General features: G+C 35.6%; 1 protein-coding gene across 2 annotated transcripts in view; it reads left to right on the top strand.

Annotated features, from left to right (window-relative positions):
* Window positions 1-8,966, top strand: part of FGFR1OP2 (FGFR1 oncogene partner 2) — a 37,154-nt gene extending 28,188 nt beyond the window's left edge. The window contains exons 4-7 of one of the 2 annotated variants that reach the window (XM_066265957.1): window positions 797-939; window positions 3,247-3,360; window positions 6,392-6,505; window positions 6,975-8,966. In XM_066265957.1, the coding sequence (XP_066122054.1) occupies window positions 797-939; window positions 3,247-3,360; window positions 6,392-6,505; window positions 6,975-7,112 (509 nt within the window). In that variant the 3' untranslated portion in view covers window positions 7,113-8,966. The remainder of the gene's footprint in view (window positions 1-796; window positions 940-3,246; window positions 3,361-6,391; window positions 6,506-6,974) is intronic. The other variant, XM_066265967.1, reaches the window with a different exon arrangement.
* Window positions 8,967-13,166: the final 4,200 nt, after the last annotated feature.

The raw sequence follows: 13,166 nt of genomic DNA, 5'->3' as shown, positions 1-13,166 counted from the left end.
TTGACAGCAGGTCCTCAACTAATACGTATAATTTTGTTCAATGTTTTGTTTAATGTTGGTGAGATTCTGTATGAACTTAACTTTTGTTTGTATCAATTAGACTTTGGTAAAATTGAATTCGTTAAACATCATTTTGCTAAAGTCACAGAACCTATCAGTGACAGTGAGGACTTATTATGTACTTATTTCCTTATCCAATGGCCTTCAAAGTCAATTCCAGACCTTCTTTTTGGCCTCTTCTTCCCACTCTTTTCTTCATGAATGCTTTGGCCATCCTAAACTAGTTCCTGAACATACCATTCTCTTTCATGCCTCCCTGCAGAGACTGTCCTTTACCTTATTTTTTAACTTTAGGATTGCAAGTTCATCTCAATACTGTACTTCTGTGAAGCTTCCACCAGTATCTCCTCACAGACTTCTCATGTATATTTGAGTAGAGCACCTCTCTGCACTTGCCATATTGTATTATAATTATTTATATATATATATTTTTTCACTACACTCTGACCTCCATTGCCTTTTGGTATTCCTAATATAGAGCATCATCTGATACCTAATTGTTCAGTAAATTTTGAAATGATTCTCAAAAAATTAGTCTTAAATGGTCATTTAAAAAATTAATAAAGGACTCCATTTGGTATGTTTTATTTCTTATACAGCTAATATTTTATCCATCATGTTATCTTTTTAAAATACTCTCTTTATAAGTTGCTATTTTAATAACTGTAATATGGAAGAAAATATTTTGTACATCTTTAACTGAAGTTTGAATAAAATATACTGTTATTTTTGATAGAATTACGTACATCCCTGGAAGAACATCAGTCTGCTCTGGAACTTATAATGAGCAAGTATCGGGAACAAATGTTTAGGTTGCTAATGGCTAGCAAAAAAGATGATCCGGGTATAATAATGAAGTTAAAAGAGCAGCACTCCAAGGTAATCCATTCTATAAATATAGTTTGAAGTAGAAAAGAAGGATTATTGGTTAACTTGTGTTCAGATATTTTAAAAAATGACACAAATAGCTAACATATTGAGTATTTTTTTGACATTTTCTACTTACTATTTTTTCATTTCTTATATATCATTTTGTTTGATTTACTGTCTGACTCCCATTGTTCCTAATAGCTTTAATATATATTAAAAATTAAACTTCATTTGGGAAATAAAGGTAAGTATTCAATATTTTTATAAGGTTATCTGCTTTTAAGAATTATTTTTAAAATAGATTTGTTTATTGACATCAGTTGTATAAGCAAAAATTGAAACACTGAAAACATTTAAAAATTTAAACACAAAGGTAAGATTTGTTTTTCTTAAAAGTATTTTCTGAATAAGGCTAATTCATCTAAACTTTAAGAATGGAAAAAATACCGGTTAGGGAGAGGAAAAGAACCAACATATTACAATTTTGCTCCCCTCCCCACATATCACTTATCAGGAAGATCATTTTTAAAGACAGCTGAACTGGTTCAAGTGTTCTTCCTTTTTTCATCATACTTGTTGTCATCCTGTGTCTGTTCCCTTTGTGTATGTCCCTGAGTTTGCTAACAACTGCTACGAAGACAAGTAGAATAATATTGACTATTTATCTTTTATTTTAAACTGAATTTTAACTGCTGGTATGCAATAAAGTATTAGAACAGATTGTGATTACTAGGCTATTATCTGTAATGGATAACAGCGAGCTGACTTACTAGTTACAACTAATATTATTTAAGAAATATTGATTGTTATAAGACATTTTATCTTTTTCAATTACTGAAACACATTTTAGATTCTTTAAAATGTTTCTTCCATCTCGGTGATTGTAAGTATTTTTAAATTATTAATTGTCCTATTAAAATGAAATACCTAGTAAATAGGTCATTGTGTTACAACTTTATGTATTGAGGAAGTTAGTAATAGATACCTCTTTGTCAAATAGTAAAGTAGTATATTAAATTAATAAATATGGGCTTAATGTTAGCGAATTATGCTATATTCATCTCCTAACCAAAAGGAAAACATTAGATATTTAAGTAGCAGTCTTTTGAAAATAAAATGTATTTATTGTTGAGGTTATTACAAAAATATTTACACTTAAATGGATACCTTAAGAGTTTTTTTAAAGGTACAAAGGTGAATGATTTATGATTATTGGCTTAAAAAATATATTCTTGAGAAATTCCAGAAGTTCTTATGTTTAATAACAAAAGAAATTTTTTTAAGATCTAAAGAAAAGACTATTCTGACCAAAAAAAAGTGCTAAGAGTAAGATACTATAGCTTGCTAGACCCATCTGGTAGGAGCTGTGACAGAAGTGGATGTTTTCTAAAACCCATTAGATTTTACCATTCACCAGAGCTTTTTTTATTAATGAAGTGAAATAAAACATTTCTTAAGATAGCTATAAATCCTTTTAAATTATGTAAATTAAACTCATTGTAAGTGCTGATCCTTGCCTTCCATAAAATGACTATTCAGTTACTTGTTATTAATTCTAACTAATACCTATTAATGTTTGTGATTTTGATTTTTCCCAAAAAGGAGACACTTTGACTCAATTAAACAAACATCTATTAATACTTGCCCTTGTTTAGTAATTTAATAATAAGATGAATGACTGAATAAGATACCTAAATACCTAGGATACTGACCTGGTATCCTAGGTCGTAACTATCTGATATCAGGTAGGATATACTGAATCCTAAAGTAGAAACATGAATTATTTCTGTACTACTAGAGGAAGCAAAATTAGTTCTCATGAAGAGAAACTGGAAAGATATAAGGAAAGGAAGAACTCCATCTAAATTCAATCTTGAATTAGCAGGGGTTGGGTGTCAACAATCAGAAGTGGGTGAGCAGAGAAACTGGTATGAAGAAGGTGCAGAAATATGAGATTCTGAAATGTGTTTAGGTACCAGTGCTCTGACATGCCTAAACACAAAAATAATTTTATAATACATTTAGAGGGAACAGTTACACATAACAGCATTTTGGAGTAACCCTTTTCAGACTACTGTAATAAAGAATTTTACCCTTATCTACAAGCTTTTTGAACACACATTTAAAAATCAAAGTGAGAACTCATTTTCATCTAAATACCTGTTTTTTCATTATTTTTGAACAGATGCCTTTTTGGAAATCTTAAAAAAGCAAACATTTCAAAAACAGTTGGCTAACACGCATGAACTAACACTCATTCAGTTTTTAAATTACGGATAATGTCCGTATTAACATTATAATGACTCTATACTACAGATTGACATGGTACATCGTAACAACTCCGAAGGATTCTTCCTTGATGCATCTCGACACATCCTTGAAGCACCTCAGCATGGACTGGAGAGGAGGCACTTGGAAGCAAATCAGAATGTACACTAAATAAAACAGTCAATTTTGGGGATGTGGGTGGAAGAGGTTATCCATTTAAAAAGTTATTTTACATTGAATTTTTCTGCTAGATTAGATCAGCAAATCAATAAAATTAAGTATTAAACTGCTGTGCGTTGATAGCCATGCAGAAATATTCAGTGTAGAAACCTTAAATCTGTCATTAATGCTCGTGCATTGTCATACACACTGTTACACAGTGGCAGGCCTTCACGGTGGTTCCGGCCAGCTTTCTTTTCTTGCTCTTATTAGTTGTTGCTGCAAATTAGTAAATTTGAAACAGTTACTTTCTGGGCATCAAAGATATGTTCTTGGCAGTGATTTTAATTTGATTTCATAAAAATTTTGATCAAATTATTAAATGAACTCTTAACTCAGATTTTTGACAGTTTGTAATCCTCTTGTCTGAGTTTACAATTAAAATGCCTTTGTTTATATGTTATTAGGTGTAGTAGTATATTCTCCACTGTGTCTTACCAGTAACTGCCTTTTTTTTTTTTTTAATCTTATGGCTGGTTAAGCAAAGTTGAAATAAATATAATATAAACAGAAGTTACAAATGAGAGACATGTCAAGACATCAAGACACTTCAAGGGTTTTTTTGCTGACACCTCTTGCCTTATAAGACAGTTTTTTTGGGGCCTTGGCCAGTTGGCTCAGTGGTAGAGCATCGGCCTGGCATGCAGAAGTCCTGGGTTCAATTTCTGGCCAGGGCACACAGGAGAAGCGCCCATCTGCTTCTCCACCCCTCCCCCTCTCCTTCCTCTCTGTCTCTCTCTTCCCCTCCCGCAGCCAAGGCTCCATTGGAGCAAAGATGGCCTGGGCGCTGGGGATGGCTCCTTGGCCTCTGCCCCAGGCGCTAGAGTGGCTCTGGTCGCAACAGAGCGACGCCCCAGAGGGGCAGAGCATCGCCCCCTGGTGAGCGTGCCGGGTGGGTCCCGGTCGGGCACATGCGGGAGTCTGACTGTCTCTCTCCGTTTCCAGCTTCAGAAAAATACAAAAAAAAAAAAAGACAGTTTTTTTTGAAGCGCAGGTCTCGGCCTCTTGTGCCTAGTACAAGATCTGTGATACCTCTCTAAGACTTTATTGTAGTGAGTGAGCCGTCCATGAACTGGGCCTATAAAGATACTGTTCTGTTTGAAGAATTGGGTTTTTTTATCTCATGATTTTATTAGAATACATTCTGTCCTGAAAAAACAGTGGTATCTTGTTTTCTTTCATTTTACAGGCAAAGAATTGCTTCCTGTATTGTCTTTTAACCTAGGTCGGTCCCATAGGATACCAAGTCAGCAACTGAGAAAGCTGTTTGTAGTCAAAATTTTTAGTCATTACCCTTATTCAATTTGCTGATGCAGTTACCTGTTCTTAACTTACTTTTAAACTTTATATGCTCCTTTGGTATTAAGAGGGATTTTAATCATGTTGCAGAATATGACAGATGTTTGTCTTGATATCATTCTCTGCTACCATAATCTAATTCAGAACTGTCCAATAGTTTCTGATGATGGGCATGTTCTTTATTAGCGCTGTTCAATATGGAAGCTACTGGCCCACATGTGGCTTTTGAGTACTTGAAGCATCATTAATGCAACTGAGGGACTGAATTGCTAATTTCTTTATAATGTATTTTATTTTACTTAATATAAATTTAAACAGCACAATATTGGACAGTGTCAATGAGTCCTTTATTTTACCCTTTCTGTTTACTAGCATGGTATAGTTTTTCCCATTAAAATAATATGAGGACCTGCATTTTTATTTGTTAAGAAGATATTAAATATGTCCTGGCCAGGTAGCTCAGGTGATAACCATAACACCAAGGTTATGGGTTTGATCCCCAGGCAGGGCACATGCAAAAATGAACCAATGAATGTGCAAATAAGTGGACCAACAAATTGGTGGGGTTTTTTTCCCTTCTCTCTCTAAAATAAATCAATAAATAACATTCAAAGGATATTAAATGTGTGTTTACTAAGGATATTCCCATTTGTTGTTCATCTTCTTCCATAGTTTACTAGTTTTACTGGGAGGTTCTGTTCAAATCTTTTCTACAAATACAGAATATGCAACTCTTTAAGAGACTTAATGGTTATTTGGGGAACTATTAACTCCTATGTTTAACTTTTGGCCTTAATATAGTAAACCCTCGATTGCCTGTGAACACTAGTCTGTAGAAGCTTTTCATTTAAAAAATGATTCTCAAGTTTATGTTGAATTTAAATGTTTTGTCTGTATCTTTCACTTGATTTGTAAGCTCCTTGAAGAAAGGGAACATGTCTTAACAATTCATATTTCTGTTGCCTAGCACCGTGCCTGGCACACTGAATGAGATCGGAAGAAATTCATGTTACTTGTTGCACACACACAAAAAAAGTGAATGTCTATTTTCTACTAAAATTATATTAAGAACAGTTTGCAAAGAATGCCAATTAATTTAACACTTAAAAGTAGATAGAACTATGTTCATTTTACTCATCTGTGATATACTGAACAATAGGTAAATATAAACAAGATAGTTTCCACTGTCAAAGAGGATTATAATATAGAGATGTTCTAGATTGGATTGAGATAAATTTTTAGGCACGAATAATACAGAAAAGATTTATAAGTCATGAAAACTTCTAAAAAAAAAAGTTAAGAAATAAAGTAAAAAAAAAAAGATTGTGTCAGAAATTTTTATCTTTCCCACTATTTTGATCAATAGTATAGGTAGGTGCAAAAAAAAAAGTTGTTTGAGGAATGTGAAATATGAGGACTGTTTGTACAAGTGGGTTTAAATTGTGCTGCTGATCCTTTTAGTCTAACAGAAATCTGATCTCAAAAGCACAATCATAGCTTCCTTGTAAATGTGTGATATATTACATTTGTACTAAATGGCCATGTACTTGATTCTGCATGACTACTACATTCATCTTAAGTGGCAATGCAGATGTTATAAAAAGAGGGTCCAAAAATAAAAATAATAAAAGTATTTCACTAATTTGCAGTTCCCATCTTTTTTTTTTTTTTTCAGGAATTACAAGCACATGTTGACCAGATAACTGAAATGGCAGCAGTAATGAGGAAGGCCATTGAAATTGATGAGCAACAGGGTTGTAAGGAACAGGAAAGAATTTTTCAACTTGAAGTAAGTTTTAAATTGTGAATGTGGGTGAAAACTCATACAGAGATTTATGCCATAATATATATCCCATAAATCATTATCCTTGACTTTGTGTGAAATAATTCATTCCAGTACTAAGAGGAGGCTCTGGTCCCAGGCTGTTATTCACAGACTTTCTGAGTTTATATACATATAAACTTAGATGTTATTTTCTTCATCTCTACTGTGATTTCTGAGGTTCTGTCTACAATTACAGCTGCATACATAAGATTTGGAATTGTGGAAGACAGTGAACAAATGATTCTTACCTCTTTAAAAAAGTATTCTCTGGATTCAAGTTGTCAGTTTCAACTGCGTGTATCATTTAGTACATATCTGTCAGTTACAGAACTTGCTTTTTATTTGTCATATGTTTGGCTTTTCTTTTGAAGTTAGTACTCCTGTAGCTAGCTGCTTGGTGACTGCATCTTTGTTTTTGTTTGCCTTCTTACAGCAAGAAAACAAAGGCTTGAGAGAGATCCTTCAAATAACTCGAGAATCATTTTTGAACCTTAGAAAAGATGATGTATCAGAAAGTACGTCTTTATCAGCGTTAGTGACCAACAGTGACCTGAGTCTGAGAAAGAGCTGAAGAGTGTGAGCTTCTGAGGAGGCCCAGACTGTCCCTGGGACGGACCTGCTGCAGTGAATGAGTACCAGGAAAGCAACCCCCAGCTACCCGTGTTTCCTATAATGTGTACAGTGCACTGACAATGACATTCTAAGAGATAGCAACAACAAAATCATAGTTTCTGGTCATAGACTTTATTCCAAAATATAATTGAAAGGTAGAAACTAAGACTTTGGTAATTTCTGAACAAATTGAAGATTTTTCAGTGACTAGTGAACTTACCAAGAGCTTTCAGTAGTGCTGTTGCTTTCTGGATTGTACCTCGATAAATAGGAATATTCCCAGTAAATGTTCAGCAATTCATAAAATTATCCCACAGTTTTAAAATACAAATTTTGGCACAGTTTGGTGAATGGAAGATCATCATATTAAATTTTATCCTCCCTGATTGATGTCAATGTTAACAAATAGCTTATGTACCATGAGACTTCCACATTAATGATTGCCTATCTACCTTCCCATTTAAATTTTCGGCAAAGAAATTTCAGTTTGAAAGGCTGTAGAAATGTTTTTATGCATCGTAAATAAAAGAGGTATTTATTTTAGCTAACTTACCATAATTAATACTCAGCAAACAATTGTCCATAATTGCTAAGAGAAGAAAATAGCATTTCAGGATTGAAAGAGAAAGAAGACTACTTTCTAAGAAAGAAGATCTTATAAAGAGACATATTTAGTAGGTTAAACTACTCTTTTGAAAGAATATTTGGTTCTAAATAAATAATGAAGATGAGATATTTCTCTTCTCAGGTTGATCTGTAAGGATATGATGAAGCTCATTTAACAGAGTTACAATGTTTGATAAAGCAAGCTAGGTATGGTTATGTCCAAGTAAACTGGGAAATCCTCTGCCTCATAGAGCCCTTTTTAAAAAGGAACTATTAAGGGAAATGGAAAAGTAAATTAAAATTTAAAAAATATTTCTTTCTTGATCTGTTCTTAAGCACCATTTTGTCTTCATAACCGTTTTTTCTTACAACCTTTTTAAGAGGGACAAAATATATGATGAAGTTAAAAGTACTTATTTTATTTCTTTATAAAATACATATCCAGTATGTAAAATTTTAAAAGCCACGAGAAATAGAATGTGCTTTAACATCAATTGAAATCTAAATTTTTCTTAGTAAATATAGAATAAAAAGATAAAAGGAGTGTCACATGTGATTAAATATATTATGTTCATTTATATTAAATACATATTAAAATTAGCACAATAGAAAATTTACTTTTGAGTATAAATTTTAAAAATTTATGTGGCAATTTTTATGTATAATTTCATATATTGGTAAAATTAAAAACTACTTTTCAGGATTTTTCTATTTTAGGTTTGGGATAAGTGGGGTTGATGGGACTGAATGAATAGAAAAGGGCTATTGGACCCAAATATTAAACTGATTTTTCTTCTCATTCAGAGGCCTTAATGTTTTATAAATAAATGACAGTTTTTGTTTTTAACTTTTCTATTCATTTTTGGGAAAGTATCCCTTAATTTGATGGCACATTCATTCCTATAGTTTTTTGCCAAGTTAGAATTAAAGAAAAGAAGCTACACAGTTAAGTCTGAGGTAGTTCATTGAGGCAGCTCTATTACAAAACAGTACTTGATAAATAATTATTTTTGTAAACAGATTAGTTAATTTATTCTTAGTCTTTATGTAGATATAATTTTCAGAGCTTGGTGTTTAAATGTTTACTTTGTTATATAGAAACAGGTTTCCATCCCATGCTTTTTTTAAAGCAGAACCTGAAATTTCTGTCTGAAGGTATGTAAGTGCATAGGAGCCTATTTTATCAATAAAGAGTAATTAAAATTGGTATGCTCTCCCAGTTAATTTGAAAATAGTGCTTACGTACATTTATTTTTAGGGCTTTTTAGCTGTTCTTAACCACAAAACTAGTACTTAGCAACTTCTATCTATATATTTTAGGAATTGGCCTGCAATTTATTTCTGATTCTGTAAACCCTTTTATCTTCTGTAGTGGGTTTAAGAGCATCTCCTCAAAGGTATATCCAAGCCCTGGCCAGGTAGCTTAGTTAGTTATAGTGTCCCCTTCACACCAAGGTGGCAGGTTCAATTCTTGGTCAGGGTACATGCAAAAAATAGTGCATAAGTGGGTGGGACAACAGATGTTTCTGTCTCTGTCCCTTTCTCTCAAATCAGCAAATAAAATCTTAAAAAAAAAAAAAAAAGTATATCCAAGTCCTAACCTGCTACAGCTATAAATGTGACCATATGTGCAAATAGTCTTTGTAGATGGAACAATTTTGGGATTAGATCATCCTAGATTTAGGATGGGTCCTAAATCCAGTGACTGGTTTCTTTATAAGAGAGGAGATTTGAAACACAGAGGGACACAAGGAGCCATATGCAGGGAGTTCAGCAACCCAAGGAGCGTAAGGAATAAGGTGCGCACCAGAAGCTAGGTGAGAGGCCCGGAATGATATCCCTCAGAGCCTCCAGAAGGGACCTGACTGCCTTCCTGATTTTCAAAACAGAATACATTTCTGTTAAGCTGCCAGCCTGTGATAATTTACAGCATGCCTCCTAAATGAATACCTTCATCATTTATCATATACCCACTTAATTTTTAATCTTATGTAGGGAATGCTATTCTAAAAACGTTATGTACAACCTTGCCTGACCAGGTGATGGTGCAGAAAGTAGATAGACATTGACCTGGGACTCTGAGAACCCAGGTTCAAAACCCCGAGGTCGCCTGACCACGCAGTGGCGCAGTGGATAGTGTCGGACTGGGATGCACGGGACCCAGGTTCGAGACCCTGAGGTCGCCAGCTTGATTGAGCACGGGCTCATCTGGTTTGAGCAAAAGCTCACCAGCTTGAACCCAAGGTCGCTGGCTCAAGCAAGGGGTTACTCCGTCTGCTGAAGGCCCATGGTCAAGGCACATGAGAAAGCAATCAATGAACAACTAAGGTGTCGCAATGCACAATGAAAAACTAATGATTGATGCTTCTCATCTCTCTCTGTCCCTGTCTATCCCTCTCTCTGACTCTCTGTCTCTGTAAAAAATAAATTAATTAAAAAAAAAAGTTTTAAAAAAAACCCCGAGGTCACCAGTTTGAGCACCGGCTCACTGGCTTGAGCATGGGATCATAGACATGACCCCATGGTTACTGGCTCAGCTGGAGGCCCCTGGTCAAGGCACATATGAGAAGCAATTAGTGAACAACTAAAGTGCCACAACTGTGAGTTGATGCTTCTCATCTGTCTCCCTTGTCTATCCCTGTCTGTCCCTCTCTCAAGTTATATACAACCTCAAAGATAAAATGTTTTCTGTTCAAATTGGTATTCTTTGACATTTAATAGTAAGGTGACTTCCAAACATTTCTAAACTACCTCAGTGATGAATGGAATATCAGAAATCCAGAAAATTCGTGCAGACCACTCTCAACTTTGTCAGAGAAGAATTATTTCTAATTGAAATTTGGGGAGACTTTTTTTTTTTACCTCACTGCCTGCCCCTCAATTTCTTTTTTCCCCCTCTAACAGCAGAGAGCCCCAGGGCTCAGTTCTTATTCCTATTATGTATCTATAGTCACTTCCTTGGTGATCTTACCCAATCTCATGACTTGAAATACCACCTCTCTACTGGATGACTCCCAGACTTACAGCGCTCATTCGGTCTCACATGACTCCAGACTCCTCCAGACCCTGGCTATCAAGAGGTGCCCCAAATTAAAATGTCCAAAGCTGAACTCCCAACTTGAATTCCCGACCTCTCTCCGTATTTCTTCTCCATCTCAGTTGATATGGCGTCTTTGACCCCACTTCCTCTTGTTTTGCACCCAGTTCATCAGCAAATATTATTGACTCCCTTCTAAATAGATCAGAATCCTACTCTTTCTCACCATCTCCACTGCTTCCCCGGTTAAAGCCACATGATAATATTAGAGTGAACAAATTGGATTCAACCTAAATCTCCTATTATAGGGAAATAGTGTATTTAATTAAACATAATTTAATGTACAAGTTAAATGGTCAGTATCTACTTAGTGCAGTTTATTATATACTATGACTCAAAGATTCTAGCAACAGGAAAAAATATGTACTTAAATTTGCATAATAAAAAGATTAATATTAAACTGCATTATAGTTATATATGTAAAAAAAGCATAGGGTAAAATGTTCAGAAGAAGCAAATACCAATATACAGTGGCCTCTTGAACACATTAGTGCAAACTGGGTAGGTCCACTTATACCTGGATTTTTGTCAGCAAGTACCTGTACTGTTGCTGATCCATGGTTGGGGTCCAGGGATGTGGAAGGTCGGCTGTATGTATAGATCTAAGCCACTTTATGTAGAGGACCGGGACATCTACTGGTTTCAGTATCTAAGGGTCAAAGACTATCATTGTATTACAATTTTTTAAAATTTTGCTTCTGTGCTGATGTAGCTTGACCCAGACCTGCCAACCCTCTCAGTGTAATGACTGTACGGTGGTCCCTGGGTCAGCCCCCGTTCCCATTTACCTGAGCCCCTCTCTACCTGTTATGTCCTTGCAAACACAATGTCCACAGATCCTCCAGTCAACAAGGTAAAAGGATCTGTAAAGTGTATTAGTTTGGTAGGGTTCCCACATAACAAAATACCAGACTATGCGGCTTAAACAGCAATTGATTTTCTCACAGTACTGGAAGCTAGAAGTCCAAGATCGAGTTAGTTTCCTCTGAGGCCTCTGCTTGCAGATGGCCTCCTTCTCGCCCTGTCCTTACATGGACTTTCCCCTGGTGTCTCTGCATGTCCTAATCTCTTTTTATAAGACATTAGATTAGATTAGATTAGATTAGGGCCCATCCTAATGCCCTCATTTTAACTTAATTACCTCTTTAAAGTCCTATCTCCAAATAGTCACATTCTGAGGTACTGGGAGGTTAGGGTTTCAACATGACTCTGGAGCGGGACACAATGCATTCTGTGACAAAAAAGAAAACACAATAGGAAAGCTCTGGTGGGAGGCCCAGTACTAAGGAAATCAGAGCAAAGAATTTGGGGGTTTTAATGGAATTTTTAAAAAATATTTTTAAAGACTTGATTCATTTGAGAGAGAGAGAGAGAGGAGGAGGAGGAGCAGGAACCATCAACTCCCATATGTACCTTGACCAGGCAAGCCCAGAATTTCGAACCAGTGACTTCAGTGTTCCAGGTCGACACTTTTTCCACTGCGCCACCACAGGTCAGGTGGGAGTTTTAATGGAATTTAATAACAGGTATCAATATACCATCAAGGTGTGAACTTTACACCAAAACCATCAATACAAATGCTGCTGTATGGATCGTTACCTCCATAGATAAATATTTTTTGAGTATTATCTTTTGAAATGAATAATAGCCCATGACCTCAGAGAATTAACTTGGAAAAACATGTTTTCACTGCATAAAATTGTAACTCCCCCAAAGAGATCATGGCAGTGTTAGAAGCCTCTTAACAATTCACCTGCCTGACCAGGCGGTGGCGCAGTGGATAGAGCGTCAGACTGGAATGCGGAGGACCCAGGTTCGAGACCCCGAGGCCACCAGCTTGAGCGTGGGCTCATCTGGTATGAATGAGGCTCACCAGCTAGCACCCAAGGTCACTGGCTTGAGCAAAGGGTTACTTGGTCTGCTGTAGCCCCACAGTCAAGGCACATATGAGAAAGCAATCAATGAACTAAGGTGTCTCAATGAAAAACTGATGATTGATGCTTCTCATCTCTCTCTGTTCCTGTCTGTCTGTCCCTATCTATCCCTCTCTCTAACTCTCCTCTGTCTCTGTAAAAATTAAAATATTAAAAAAAAAATTCACTAGAGGAAAAATGAAAATAATAGTTACATTCTCTTTAATTTTTTTTAATTTTATTTATTTTAGAGGAGAGAGAGAGAGAGAGGAGGGGGGAGGAGCAAGAAGCATCAACTCCCATATGTGCCTTGACCAGGGAAGCCCAGGGTTTCAAACTGGTGACCTCAGCATTCCAATCCATGCTTTACCCACTGTGCCACCACAGGCCAGGCTAT

This window comes from Saccopteryx bilineata, chromosome 1 (genome assembly GCF_036850765.1).
Source record: "Saccopteryx bilineata isolate mSacBil1 chromosome 1, mSacBil1_pri_phased_curated, whole genome shotgun sequence".
NCBI classification, from domain to species: Eukaryota; Metazoa; Chordata; class Mammalia; order Chiroptera; family Emballonuridae; genus Saccopteryx; species Saccopteryx bilineata.
This window is presented reverse-complemented; position numbering and strand designations above follow the sequence as displayed.